Here is a 14,817-nt window from a genome sequence, read left to right as displayed (position 1 = left end):
AAGATGTTAATGGCTGTATAGATCCATCAGAGCTGTTAATGAAGCTGTTAATGACAGCCTGCAATTAATCCCCAGGCTCATCCTGCCTCTCAGTTGTTCTATGTTCAGAAGGAAGAGAAGAGGCAGGAAACGCACATTTTTTTCACTGTCTTAATAATTACTGTTAGTCCGGGACACCTAGGCAATAGCATGTCTTGAAGAAGATCACAAGAATCCAAACAGATCACAAACAACAGACCCACAACAAATGCTCTCAACGGTACAGAAAAAGGTAATATGAGAGCATGACAAATGCAAAAAACATGGAAGAATTTTAAATGGCATTTTTGCACAAGGCACTATTGGGTTTTTTTGCACATATAGTCTATTCACACTTTCATTTTTGTTTTTGTAACTAATTTTACATGGTAATAATCTTCTGAAAGACACAACAATTCTATATCTTAGATTAATATGTCTTTCTTGCAGCTAAATAATGTGAATACCAGTACCTAAAGCAAAAATGAACACGATCGTAAAACAGAATCACCTTTATTAGGCACTCTTACTGCTTATTTTAAAAGGTGTTTTCAGTACAACCTTTTTGTCTTCCCATGTCAGTTATTAGCATTTGTCTTTACAGAGTAGTTCCCTTTTCATTTTGATAAGGAAAGGCTGCATTACTCACAATCACTAGTGAAAATAAATGCAATGCAATCAAGAAACTAGAGTATTACAGTACTCTGTAACCCATCTGCAGTAAGAGGCCCACAGCTGCAATTCATTTCTGTGGTAAGACTGAAACTAGAATTAAACTTTGTTTCATTTGGGAAAAAGGCATGAAAACGCACCAACTGAGATCAAACAAGATGATAAAAAGTGTTCACGTAGGCATTATAAAAGCAAGCATGAATAGTTCACTACCCCTGTTACTTGCTGACATTAACAAAAGACTCATTTTTAAGTGAGGGAAAAATTCCTACCAGTACTGTATGCATATGCGGTATTATACATGTCTGTGTCGTCATCTACAAAAAGAAATATACATGTCACAGTAGTGCAATACATGCAGCTTTGTTTTTGCAAATACAAACAGAAAATCGATAAGCAATCAAGTGCTGTATTTCTTTTCCTCATCTCATAGGTGTTTTCTGAACACTCTCTCTTCCCATTACACTTACCATAAACTATTTTTACCATTTTACTAGTAAAATGGTATCTTCTGATCATGTCACCCATATTGTGTATTTACTGGTTGCATCAAATTGCAAATTATAGCTTTCTGTCTGTTCTTCTCCCTTCTCCAAGCTCACTTTCTTCCTTTTGACAGCTCTCCTCCACTAGAGACTATTAAGTTGTTCCTATCAGAAGAAGTAACCTCAGATATCTATGTGACTAGTGTTCAAAGTAGATCTTGTAAGCCAAAATTTTCCTGCTTACATTTTATATTCTCCTACTAACATTCTTTGTGACCATACTGAATGCAAGCTCTACCTCAGACAATAAAATCTCCTTCCTTCCAGAGGTGTATTGAGCATAATTGATGTTTATACAGTTTCTTGACATCCTTGGTGACAATCATGATAGAGCATGTTAACTCTAATGCTAGCAATGCTACCAAAGCTCCATTTCAGCAAAAACAAACACAACATTCCATGAAAAATATGCAATTCAGACAAAAAATGTATCCTCAAAACAGCCTGTTTACTAGCCCATGCCATTCTAATACATAAGCTCTCCAAAAGAAAGCTGGTATGGCAGGAGATTTACGGTGGCTAATTTCTTATCCCTCAAACTGGAGATGAGGATCACTTCATTGAGCTCCCCAGTGACACAGAATCATACTAGTTGCATATCTATCTGAATCACTCTTATTATAAACAAAACATTTTAATTAGTTTTAGTAATAAGATAAACCCATTAGAAATTCTCAGCCTTTAGCAGAGGAAAATAGTGCTCTCTGCAGCAAAATCTATCATTGAATCCACCCATTTGATTTGATTCATTACCTGTTACTTGATGAACACCTGTATTTTCACATAGCAGACAATCAAAATGCAGAAAAGGCTGAGAAACACCCAGCCAAGAAAAAAGCATACTTACCCGGCTTATGAACCATATGGATTTGCTTGAACATGGTCTTGTACCAATCCTTTGGCCTGTCAACTGTCTAAATAAAGTACAGTTTTTAAAAATTAACACAAATATAAAAATACCTGTGTGTACAGATCTGATCAGACATTTAATGTTACTCTGGACATGAAGTCTATTATGTTTTGTCCCCTAGTTAATATAATAATTTTCATACCATCTATTTTAAATGGTGTGTTTCTGTTTTTCACCTAGGAAATCCTGCAACAAGTTCTGGAAGACACTGAAGATTGAGTCAGTCTTGGACTCTGATCTTGGAGGGTACAATGGTTAGAAACATAGGAATTAGTGCCAGATCAAGAGTTTATCTTCTTAGTGCCCTGTGTTTGACAACGATGAATTCTAGATACTCTACACAAAAATACAAACACCTCAGCAATTAATTACAAGCGTATAAGAAGAGCTTCTTTTGAACTACCGGCAATTTCCAACTTAAATTGTCTTCAAAATATAATTGTTAAATAATGCAGAAAAACTTTGGAATACTACAGAAAAGAATTAAGACAACACTATTTTTAAGAGTTATCGTCTGGACTGTAAAAAACCCAGTATTTCCTTCTATCAGTTTTAAATTCCCTTTCCAGCCAACTTAATTTTAACTTATTTTTCTATTTTGAGAGACATGAATACAATATACTTTTCAATACCACTCATTAAAATATACTTCTTTGTACTTTTGTAAAATAAGCAATCCCAAAGTTCCCAAATTCTCCTCATATCAATATTTGCTCACACTTCTATTTACTTTTTATCTCTAACCCTTCTGCATTTTGCTGTAATTTTCTTTGAGATAGGATGATAATATTTCAGAAAAGGAGATAACACAAAGGCAAACATTTTTTCAGTATTATTCTTCTTAGGTCCTAAAATTTTACTTGTTCCACAGTAGTCAGAAATGTGAAAATTTTAATGCATACGTACAAAATTATCTTCAAACCTCATGGTGCACAGGGATAATGCAAAAGGCTCCTCTTGATGTGCATTAGATAATACTAAATCTGCAACCACTCTGCCCACTCATCTTTCCATGAAAATCTAAAATCCACAAATTCTTCTCTACAAAATAACCGACAGATCCAAGTGTGTTCACCTGTCTCCATGCCATCTTTAGAGAATCACACTTTCACCCTAAATACTTGTACAGTTACTATTCATAATTAATATGCTTTGCTAAGGGGGGTTAAGGGACTAGGCAGAAAATGCTCACATATTTTGAGGAATCAATATGAGTTTTCATAAAATTGCTACTAAATGACATTTAAAAAAGATGTTTAAAAGAAGAGTTGACAGTCAACTGAAGAACTTGAGGATCTGCTGGGGAAGAAAGAAATTTAAGTGGAAGGTCATGCATTTTACCCAGACCTGCTTGCAAGACAGAGGTGAGGGAGATACAGTTTTGTATCAAGATCAGGTCCCTTCCCTCACCTACCAACATTCCTAATTTCTGCCAAAGAGAAGATATTCAGAAGCAGATTTGGACCATTTTAACATTGTTTCCCTAGAGGTATTAAACACATATACTAGCAGAACTCCGGTAGAATAATTCAGCTGGATTTGAACCAAGTATGCTGTTCGGTACTCCAAGATGATATATGTTCAAAAGTTTACAAGGAAGTCCAGAAGGTCCGAAGGAATTCATGCTGATGGGCATAACATCCATGGTGGTACTCATTTCCCACAGCACTAGAAACCTGCAATTGTCCCATGAAACTGCAGCTGCCTTTCTGATTGTACTGGGCCAAGGAGAGTCTTCCAATAGAGCTTGAGTCAGTGATAGGTGAATAGATTGGAAACAGTGCATAAATATTATTGCTATGACCCTGCTGTTTGTCAAGGGAGAAAGGCATGTAGATATCTCTCTGCTGGCTCCTCCTTGTCATTTAGGTCCTCCACAAATCCACAGGAGGTTTCCACATAGAGATCAGTTATGAAGAAGCTCCCATGTGACCAGAGAAGAAGGTAACCCAACATCTTTCTAGACATTTGAACATTTTTTTCTCATCATCTCACCCCCAAACCCAACCTTGGGGTTTAAGGTGTCAGCCAATAATTTGGCTTTATATTATAAACCAGACAGGATTAGTTAAGGAATAGAAAAAAAATATATTTTACAATACATTTTCTCAATTTATATTCACTAATCCAACATATCAACATTTGTTTGAGGAATAAGCAGTATTCACAATGCACCAAGCCATTCAGATGCCATCCAGCTTCGTATACGTTATAGTTGTTGCAATTAAATATTGGAACATGGTATCATCATATGTGAATGAACAATCAGCCAAATAGCATGAAAAGGACATAAGAAGTACCTGCAGTTGGTACTTAGAGTCCATAATCACTGCAGTATTCTAATAAGCTATCAGAATGTATGCAATTAAAGGAGGCATTTATGACTTTCAGTTGACCTTCTGCATTTTTGTTTTTTCCCAAGCTGAAATATCACATCACTAAGTGTGCAAAAGAAATCTGTCGGGAGTTGACTTTTTCTGTTCATTCTTAATAGAGGCCTTTTCAGTCTACAGATTAATTTTGATAGTTAAACATGAAGCAATCATCTTGGATAGTCTAAAACAGTGCAGTCATACTGCTTTCCATGAATCTGTTTTTTCCTTTCCTAGGACCCTGTCAGCGGTAAACTCTGGCAGTGTCATTTGACTGAATGTTTTTCTAAGTGAACATCACTTTACCCTGTCTTCTCCACAGACTTTATTTTTAATGCCTTGGAATTTCACCATCTTTGGGGCAGGGCTTGGCATGGTGTCAGAACTTAACAATGATGTGAATTTTCAGGCTTCACACTTGCGCTTCCCAGAGCTGGCAGGAGCTAAAGTGATATGGAGAAAACAGGCTAGCATGGGATGGAGGTTCTCAGAGATGGGAAGGCTTTAAAGGAGTCCTTCCCCTCTCAGCAGCTTTGGACAGAGAGGGTTTGCAGGAATGGAGAAGAGAACATGGCTCTGCTTTCCTTGGCTAAACAGTTGTCACAAACCATGTTCTGAGAGTAAAAGCAGACTCGGAGAAGATAACCGCAGCTTGAAAATTCTCTTTACTTCTGAAAAGCACTCCAAATCTAGAATACAGGCACTCCCAAGTTCTTACTACGAGCTTACCTTTGGGCAGCATAGTGTTTCGGAACACTGTGCGTATGTTACCTATCACCCATGAATCTGCGTTTACTGCTTTTTTGATAGACTGTTGCCATTTTCATAAAGATGGAAGAATAAGAAACTTTTAAACTTTGCATACAATGATAAACTCATTTAATTTGAAAATGCCTCTCTTGAGATGGACTGAGGCTGAACTTTCTGGGAGAAGATTCCTATTTGGATCGCTCGCTGACCTTGGAGAAAGAGCGAGTGATACTGTTCATGGGAAATGCAGTTATAGCACTTTTGCATATTTCTGCATAATACTGCACTTCTGAGAGGTGTCAAGGTGCAGCATATTTGAGTCTTTTGCTGACAACTTTGTTCTTATGTGACTGGGGTACACAGGGGTCAGATATACTCGTGCACATTTAAAATGTTATCTCAAATCAATACTTGAAAACAATCTCACTTCCAGCTAAGTCCTAAGGAAGCAGAATACGGACATGAAGTGGCACAAGAGACACACTCACACACACATGCTAACATGATCTTTTAGCTCATACCTCATTGTGAGAATCATTTCTACAATAATAAGTTTACAAGCTACAAGATATTTTGAAATTGAAACGTAACAAAACCGAGAGCAAATCCAGCTGAAAAATGTCCTAATTTGAATTATATTATGTTTTTAGGAGAAAATCTGAGGGACTCAGACTGTACAATCTGAAAGGTAAATATAGGTTGGCAGATTGCCAACTCTGTTAAGCACACTTGAGGGGGATTTCTGTTATAATCCTATATAACAGATATGTACCCTATTAGATCAATCTACTATTAAAAAAACAAAAGAACAAAAATAATTACTTCATCCTATATAAAGCATAGGAACGACTTAAAAAGGGGGTAGGAAGCTAGAGCATTGTTGCAAAGAAATTTCTTCATTTTAAAAAGATTCTGATCATATTACTTTTTATGTCAAAAATAAAGCAAGAAATGCCAGTTTCCCCCCATTCTTATAAAAATTGTCCCCATCTTACCACTTATTCTGAATTTTTCCTATTGCTTTTCTCCATCAATTCCTGATTTTCCCCCCAATTTTTCAATCCATTGAAGCAGTTCTTGGCAACACAACACAGCCCCATATGTCAGTACTGGCAGAGAGGACACATCCAACAGCAGCTACATCCTTGCACCTCACAAAGACTTCACCTGCAAGGGCTCTGCCGCTTTCATCCTGGCTCCCTCTTCTTACTCTTTCTCCGTCTAGCACAGCACCGCTTCTCCGGCTGGGAAGGCCAGTAAGCACTTCCTTTACAGACCTAGCGCAGCTGCCACTGTGCTCTCTGGACCAGCCAGAAGAGGCTGCCCTGACAGCAGAGTGGAAAGAATGCTTCAGCATAGTGAAAACAGAACTCTTCAGTTTGGCATCCTGGGACCAGCTCAAGCAGTCACTAGTGGCAGATGATCAAAATTGGGCGAGTCACAATGAAAGGGTTTCCACACTATTTGCTTACGTGTCACTCAAGGGCACAATGATTATATATTGCGCTCCCACGAAAATGCTAGTCGCTTAGATTACTATCAGAACAAAACTATTCATTTCTGCATTACCCTGATGACATGAGAACCATTGCCCCAAAAAATGCACAAGCATGAGATTTTTATATATACACACACACACACGCATACTTGCATGCATGCATGCATATATATAGTATGTATGAACTTTAGTTTAGAAGTAACAAAAGAAATGAAATTACTGCATATCTCCAAAAGGCGAGAACTATGAGACATGCAGGAAAGAGACACAAAGTTTTGGCTGCTTCTAATTAAAACTAAAAACATGAAGTTACCCAATTATGCTCCCATCAGCATTCTCGTTTTCCGTCAACACACAATATTATATTCATGAGCTTGCTGATTACGCACACTGTATTCCACATTATATAAGACTAGAAGAATGTGAGAAACCCATTACCAACAATCAATTCATTGTATGAGTTCATACACAGATTCCCCAGAATTTCCTACCGTTCTAATTGCTGTAGGGATTCCAGATTCATCTACTGGGCCAATCCCTGCATAATGTGGAGCTTTAATGACTGTAATTTTTTTTTCTTCTTCTGAGGATCTACAGATTGGTATTGTACTGCTGGTGGTACTGCTGCCAACAGTCTGAACATGCTGTGAGTATGTCTCTGTGGACTCTGTAAAGATAACATGACAGAATATTGTATAATGATAGAATAATCATACTTGGCAGTTATAACACGCTCCCCCATTTCAGTATGCCATATGAAGACTGACAACAACCTTAACCACTTACATATGCAACACTTAAAAAAAAAAATCTTAGCTGGGGATTTGCCCTACTTAATGTTACATTAACAAAATAATAAACTTCTTTAAGGACCAGACAGGCTATTCAACTCAGATCCCCTTAGAAAAGAGATGCTTTTTCAGAGCATCTTGCTCACAAAAAAAACCTCAACAACTATCAACAAACCCAGCAAAACCTATTGAAAAACAGTAGCAGCAGCCTTTTTCCTATAAAACAAACTTGCACCTTTCCTATCTATTCCTTGAAATTCATGATAACATTTCAAAACTTCTTCCCCCACCAAGTCTAGCAAACTACAGAAAGTTGCTGTCCTGTAAGCACTGCAACAGAGTCCAAAAAGCCCTCCACAAAGACGTATGTGATATGTGTTCAGAAACATTAAGTTCTGATGCATGGATAGTCTCAAAAAAACCAAATTCTGATATTCAAATTTCATCCCTTAAAGTTATATAAGTGTGTTTGAGTGCCTCTCCATATAATCCATAAAAATGAACCTCAGTAACTTGGCATCTGTAAAGCAATATAATGATCCACCTACATTACTTTCGGTGAACTGTGCAAAGCTGCTACTGGTTTGTGGTGACTTGCAATACTTCTACACTTCTTCCTCAAACCTTCCTTTATAATTAATGAAATTAATACATCACTATTACCATTTCCCTCTAAAATTCAGAGTCATTTATTTAATAAGAACCACCTCGCTGCTGGGATGTGCCATGTAAAAACCTGTGTTGCTGCAGTTGATGTACTTCGTTCCTGTATGCAGGAAAATGAGCCCTGCTCCTTCAGGCAGCACGTTGCGGTGAATTAGTGAGCTGCTATAAGAAAGCATCTTTTTTTGCAAGAGCAGGTACAATGCTTGTTAGACATTTCCACCACAGGATAAATGAATGTAGGGAGTAAAAATAAATATTCTAACACAACTAGTGAAGATTACAATTGCCTTTTGTGTGATATTAACATCTGTTGATTCTACTGAAGCGAAATAATTGAATTGCAATATGACTCAGCAAAAGGAGCTCTTGTAACTTAAAATCTAATTTTAAATTTAATATTTCTGCTCACTCCTACTGCAGAGAGCTGGATTTGGCATGGCTGTTTCAGCTGTTTACTTAAGTTTGAAATCTTGTAAATAATCCAGTACTACACATATATGGCGAGGGGCAACTCTGCATGGCAAATGTCTGAATACTTGGGCCTTTTTCCCAAAATGCGTGACGTTAAATTTAGAAAACATTTTGGATTTGATCCTTCATTCTTCACAGGCCTCAAACTGAGGCCATCAGTGGGATTTTTACATAAGCAAGGAGAATTAAATCAGGCTGTTATTGTGGAACGCAGAACTTCAGCATCAAACAAGAATAAAAGTCATGGGAAAACACTTCATTTATTTCAGGTATATCCAAAACAGAACTGATGCATCTTTAGATCAGCAAACTGGAAATAATCAAAGAATCTAGAATTCTGGGATGTGGAGGAACCCATGTATACAGTTTTTGTACTTATTATGATAGCGATACCAGCATTTATCTAAGTCATCAGTCTCAGAGCGAGGACAGTTACCTAATTTCTCTGCATGCACAACAAAAAAGCAACCTCCAGAATCATATTCAGATTATTTTTTATCTATAGTCTTATCTGAATTTGCAAAACACTGGTAGAAAAAGCAGCAAGCAAATAATTGTTCTGGCAAAACTAGATTATACTAGCAAAACACCTTTCTAAGGCTGATCATGTATTTTTTTTTTTAAATTAACAATGCCCTACAAAAAAAACCCCATAAACAAATTATAGATTGACATGGATTTAGGTGTTTAAAAGACCAGAGCCCCACCCTTTGTTGGCAGTATTTCTACTGAAGAATACAGAAGGTGTGGAAAGAACCAATGTAAAGAGTTGGCTCTTGGTCTCTTAAAGAAGGCAAAACCTGAAGGGGCTGCACAGGTTGATTTATTTTGATACACGCTCTTTCTTTAGTAAAGCTAATAGAAGGGTGGCAAGAGATCACTCTCATACACGTAAGTAATACAACTTAATAGTAACGCCAGTTCGGGATAACTATTTTATCTAACAATAAATGCTATTTATTTTTTGCGTTTACTTCCCAAGGTCAAGGAATAGACAATAACTTTATTATGGATGTGAAGCACTCTGCAATTGTTTGTAATTTTTGCCACATGAATTGGAATATTTTATGCAATATATAAAGCAAACATTCTGTGTGAGGCTTACCCATCATCCTGCCGTGCTGCATGATAACAATGTTAGAATTGAGTGAAGCTGGTGGAGGGTAAGCTGAAGAAGGGGAAAAAGGCCTTTGAAAGTGACTCACTGGGCTGGCAGCGGTGCCAGAGTTCCCATTCACGGTGATCTGAGCCTGAGAGAAACAAAACAATATCCCATTAAACTACACACAAAGCCCTCCGACTGCCATCCCAAAAAGAGTGATGCAAGACTGTCATCCACACAACAATTACCAGTTGTCAGGTACCTAGGCATAACGGCATCTGCATTCACTGAAATACAAAACTCATCACAAGGGGAGCAGAATGTGTTCCTTATATACCTTGTACCTCCCCCCTTCTCTCCTCATTTGTGCTGTCTGTGAAGCATGCTGAAGTCATGGGGAGGTGACAGAAAGACCATAGTCAAGGCAACAAACATGGCACAAACAAGGTCTGCAGAAGTCTGACAGCAATATGAAATGAAGATGGCAGCAAAAGTTTCTCTCGTTGAGTGACAAAGGCTGCCGGGCACAGATGACTCACTCCAAGAGATGTATTCCCTTAATGCATGTGCTCAAGCCCTATTGATATTAATGGAAACTTTTGCACAGACTGAAGGGAAAGGTCTCATTAAGACTAGCTAAAGAGAGTGAGCCAAAGCTGCTCTAAAAAATGGAAGCCAGCTGGCATGACTATGGGATGCTGATATGTAATCTATCACAATAAAAATAAATAGCATCAATAAAAAAAAAAACCCACAACCACAAAACAACAGATCAAATAAATAAAATGGGAAAGCTAAGTAAACTGGAAGTAGAGCAGCATCACAAGCCGTTTAGGCTTTAGTCACAAGAGGTACTTCTGACAAGAGTCTGCTTCCCTGCTTAGAATCCCCTGGATATTTTGAACAGCAAAGCATAAGTAAAAACCATATTAAATAGCATATTATTTTTACATTTAAAAATGGAACAGTTTATGACCTCTTGTATACACTTCTATTTGGGAGATTGTTGATTTAATTTGAAATTTTTTAACGTCTCGGCCTCAAATAGCTATGAGAACAAAACAAATTCTGGCTGCTATGCATACATCGTGTGAAGTCCTAGATGCATTCAGGGGTTTCTCATTTTAAGGATGTCTGTTTTCAGAACCAAGCTAAGTCTGTGTTGTGGCACTGTCTCCATTAAAACTTTTGTGTTTAAATGTTTCCTCTCTTAATAAAGTCAAGAACCAAAATGTAAACTAAGTTGGCATTTCTCACACCATCCTCCCCTCCGAAAGAACTTGGAGCTGTAAGAATACAAAAGCTACACAAGCTCAAAGATAGCATTTCAACAGGTACGGAGAAATGTTTTCAGTTGAAGTTCCTAGATGAGGCCAGCCATCTCTACCCTTCTTCAGGGGTTCACCCATTCTCTTTTCCTGCATATTGTCTTTTTGAGAAAGCTTGTTTCCAGGGAAAGCAGGGTGCAACTATGTCCAGAACTTTATAGCTTCTTACTAATTTACTATGGCTTTTGTTTCTCAGAAGAGAGGAGAACTAGTGTGAGTTCTTTGTAGACTAGAAAGCTACTTCTATGAATTTCTGTAACAAAAAATTAAAATATTCTTGTGATAGGCTTTACCAAAGAGCTGAGTTAGATAGCATGGCTCTTACACGAAGTAGTACACAATATGATGAAAACAGGATCCACACAGTAGCTGATGGACATCAGTCATAACTATATATGTGGCATGTCCATATATGACATTTTTGAGTTTGATTCTAAAGGTCTTACAGAGGATATCAGCTCAGCCATAGTTTCTTAGTTTCTAAAGACCTTCTTATGAGGAAAGTTTCTGTGAGGGTGGCTATTGCATTTGTTTATCTGATGCATCTTGTACTGGTGTGAGGGTTAGCGATAAAAGAGGGTTTTGCAAAGTTTCAGAGTTCCAAGGGCCTTTTCCTGCCCTCGGAATCACTTGGAAGATGTTGACATTTCAATCTGAGCATGCTTTAGGTCCAGGTGACAGAGTTTGTTCCCAGATTTTACAAGGAAGTGAAATCTTTAAGATGCATGTTTGTGAATTAGACCCTTTACTTTCTTAGGCAATCTCCTTTGGGGGAAAATAAGATGATAAAGAAAATAACTATTTCACCAAAATCTCCCAGTTTACTGGGAAGATAATCCTCATCTCTTTCACACTCTTTGCTTCTCATAGGCTCCTCCATTTATTTTTTCCTCCACTATACTTTAACTGTGCTCTACTGCTAGCAAAGAAACCTACTTCTGCTGCTAGGTAATCAAACTCTTGTAAAGACTTCTCCTAGCTACCAGGTTTAAACTTCCTTTAATTTGCCTAAGCATCAGAAAGAGCAGCTCTCTTGACTTCTGAATCAGAGCAGCAAAAAGTATCTATCTGGGATTGGAGCTGCCTTCTAACTTTCTCTCTGCTGAGGCCTGGGTTTGTTCAGCCTGGAGAAGACTGAGGGGGATTTCATCAATACCTATAAATATCTAAAGGGAGGGTGTCCGGACAATGGGACTAGGCTCTTTTCATTAGTGCCCAACGACAGGACAAGGGGCGATGGGCACAAGTTGGAGCACAGGAAGTTCCACCTCAATAGGAGAAAAAACTTCTTTCCTGTGAGGGTGCCAGAGCAGTGGAAGAGGCTGCCCAGGGAGGCTGTGGAGTCTCCTTCCCTGGAGACATTCAAAACCCGCCTGGATGCATTCCTGTGCCCCCTGCTCTAGGTGTGCCTGCTCAAGCAGCGGGGTTGGACAAGACGATCTCCAGAGGTCCCTTCCAACCCCCAGTATTCTGAGAGGCAGGCAGCAAAAGGAAAGAGATCCCATTATGGATGTCTGCACAGTTTTGTGCAACAATGCTGCACAGCACACCCCCAGCCTCAATACATTGAATTAGGCTGAAATAGTCAGGATCAATTCTTGAAGCCTGGGATAGTCCCGGAACCTGGGAAAAGGCAAAATCTAATGTGTACTTCCCTTCCAAATTTCCATTAGATTCCACAACTTTAAACTACATAAACAAAAAAAGAACCCATGCAAATTACTTTATAAGGGTAATGTTCATAATTGGAATAGAATCACAAAAAAATAGTTTCTAAAACCAGTGATTCTGTGATTGTGCCTCCAATTCTAAGCATAATTCTTATTTGGGCTTATAATTCTCATACTTCAGGTTTTCAAAGAAGCTGTAATCTGTGACTAAAAGTATGGCCAATTAACCACAGTTTTATGTTTAGCTCTGCCTTTTGCCTGGAATATTTCACAATTTTGTTGATTCAGCTCTTCCTGATGCCGTTTCTTTTTCTCAGAAGATCCGCTGTAAAACCTTTTTGCCTAAGCTCTCATTAAGGACCTCAAGAATAAACAAACATCCTCGATGTGGACAGAAAGTCTTTGAAAGTGTGGTTCTGTCTTATGCGGCCACAGTGCTGGATGGCACAACCCTACATTACTTTTATTGTTCTCTCAGTGATTTTCACCTACAAAATGAAGAGGAGTCTCCTTTGAGAATGAAGATCATTACAGGAGTAGGGCCACTAGCAGTGCACATGCATGTGCCACCAGCTCTCCCATCATTTTCTCATTTCACGGCTACATTTATAGTCACATGTCCATCCTCCACAGAGGATGGGAGACAAAGACTACTCTGCAGAGGTGGGTCTTGCGAGCAGTTTAATTTCTGTGGAGCTTTTAGGAACATTTGGGGAGTTTTGTCCATTGACAGGAGACTCATCCCTTCTCTTTGTTGATTAATGGTGAACAACTGTTATGCTCATCCTTGACATGTCTAAGAGAGAAAGTGGTGGTCAGACCTGACCATAACATATCCCTCTACAGAGAGACTACCCAAAAAAGGAAAGGAGGGACTGTTCACTTTAGCTTACAAAAATGGTGCTCAGAGAAAACAAATACAGCTAGCTGGTTATTTCAGAAGTAGGTTAGAAGAAAATATAAATGTTCATGCTTCCCATAGCTAGTAAATGATCACATAGTGATTGCGCCTTCTTTACACATACAGGTGTATATTGATTATGGTACCTTTGGTTACAACCACGAGGTTGTATGCAGATTCACAGTATTGATTCTTTTTTAAAAAAAGTTTGAAAGCTGTGTTACAAGAGTTAGGAATGACAGCCTTTACATGCCTGTTATTGTTATTTTTTTTTCATTCAGAGCACTGACCACAGACTGTTGACTTTCCAGGTGACTATGTGCAAATTTGGGCTCAAAATACTTTTTATAAAATACACATGAAACTTTAAAAACATAAGCTGTCTGTTCTTTTCATACTTGAAAATGACAGCATGCTGAAGTATTTGTACAAAGTTTGAACACTCTTGTGACCCAGTAATACTTTGGTCTCAGAACATCTCTCTCTTTGTAATTCAGCAACAAATTGCTAAATCTAAATGAAGGCTTTGTTCTGACTCATTTTAATCATGCAGATAATCTCAAAAGAAATATGAAGTGATCTGGATTTGACCCGAATTCCATACCTTCTTTCTACCCATATATGAGTGCACTAAGGTACAGAAAAGTGAATGTATATATGAAATGTCTAATTGCATGCTGGTTTTTTCCCCCTTGATTTAATCAAGAGAAAAGTAACAGGACACTTGGGTACTACAAGATTATTTATGAAGCTCACTCCTGTAAGAAACTGTGCTTAGGAGAGGAAAAGTTTAGTTAGAGGAGAGAAAAACAGTTTCATGCTGTCAGTGGTCATGGCTGGGGAAAAAACTGCATTAAATATTGCCAAAAATTACTATGGATTTATGAGTTATATTACTGAAATCTGTACCTCAGTATAAAGCAAAAATGATGGTAGCCCAGAGGCTACAATCTCCACAAACCTGTATGTTGCCAACAGATTTTAAACAAATCTCTTCAAACTCTACAGACGCCTTCCTTTTAATACATTTGGAACAGATATTTAGTGAACTTATTTTCATTTATTTTAAGCAAAGTGTTTTATATACCTCAGCTGACCATACAGCTGTGCAACAACTTAGTAT

At 38.0% G+C, this 14,817-nt stretch overlaps 1 protein-coding gene across 18 annotated transcripts in view; it reads right to left on the bottom strand.

Annotated features, from left to right (window-relative positions):
* SORBS2 (sorbin and SH3 domain containing 2) overlaps positions 1-14,817 on the bottom strand; it is a 247,725-nt gene that overhangs the window by 50,141 nt on the left and 182,767 nt on the right. For all 18 annotated transcript variants that reach the window (XM_064449587.1, XM_064449585.1, XM_064449591.1 and 15 more), the window contains 4 exons: positions 9,799-9,943; positions 7,257-7,432; positions 2,083-2,149; positions 963-1,007 (listed from right to left, as the gene is read on the bottom strand). In XM_064449587.1, the coding sequence (XP_064305657.1) occupies positions 963-1,007; positions 2,083-2,149; positions 7,257-7,432; positions 9,799-9,943 (433 nt within the window). The remainder of the gene's footprint in view (positions 1-962; positions 1,008-2,082; positions 2,150-7,256; positions 7,433-9,798; positions 9,944-14,817) is intronic.

Source organism: Phalacrocorax carbo, chromosome 4, assembly GCF_963921805.1.
Source record: "Phalacrocorax carbo chromosome 4, bPhaCar2.1, whole genome shotgun sequence".
In the NCBI taxonomy this organism is placed as follows: domain Eukaryota; kingdom Metazoa; phylum Chordata; class Aves; order Suliformes; family Phalacrocoracidae; genus Phalacrocorax; species Phalacrocorax carbo.
The sequence above is the reverse complement of the archived record's forward strand: the minus strand, read 5'-3'. Positions and strand labels throughout refer to the sequence as shown.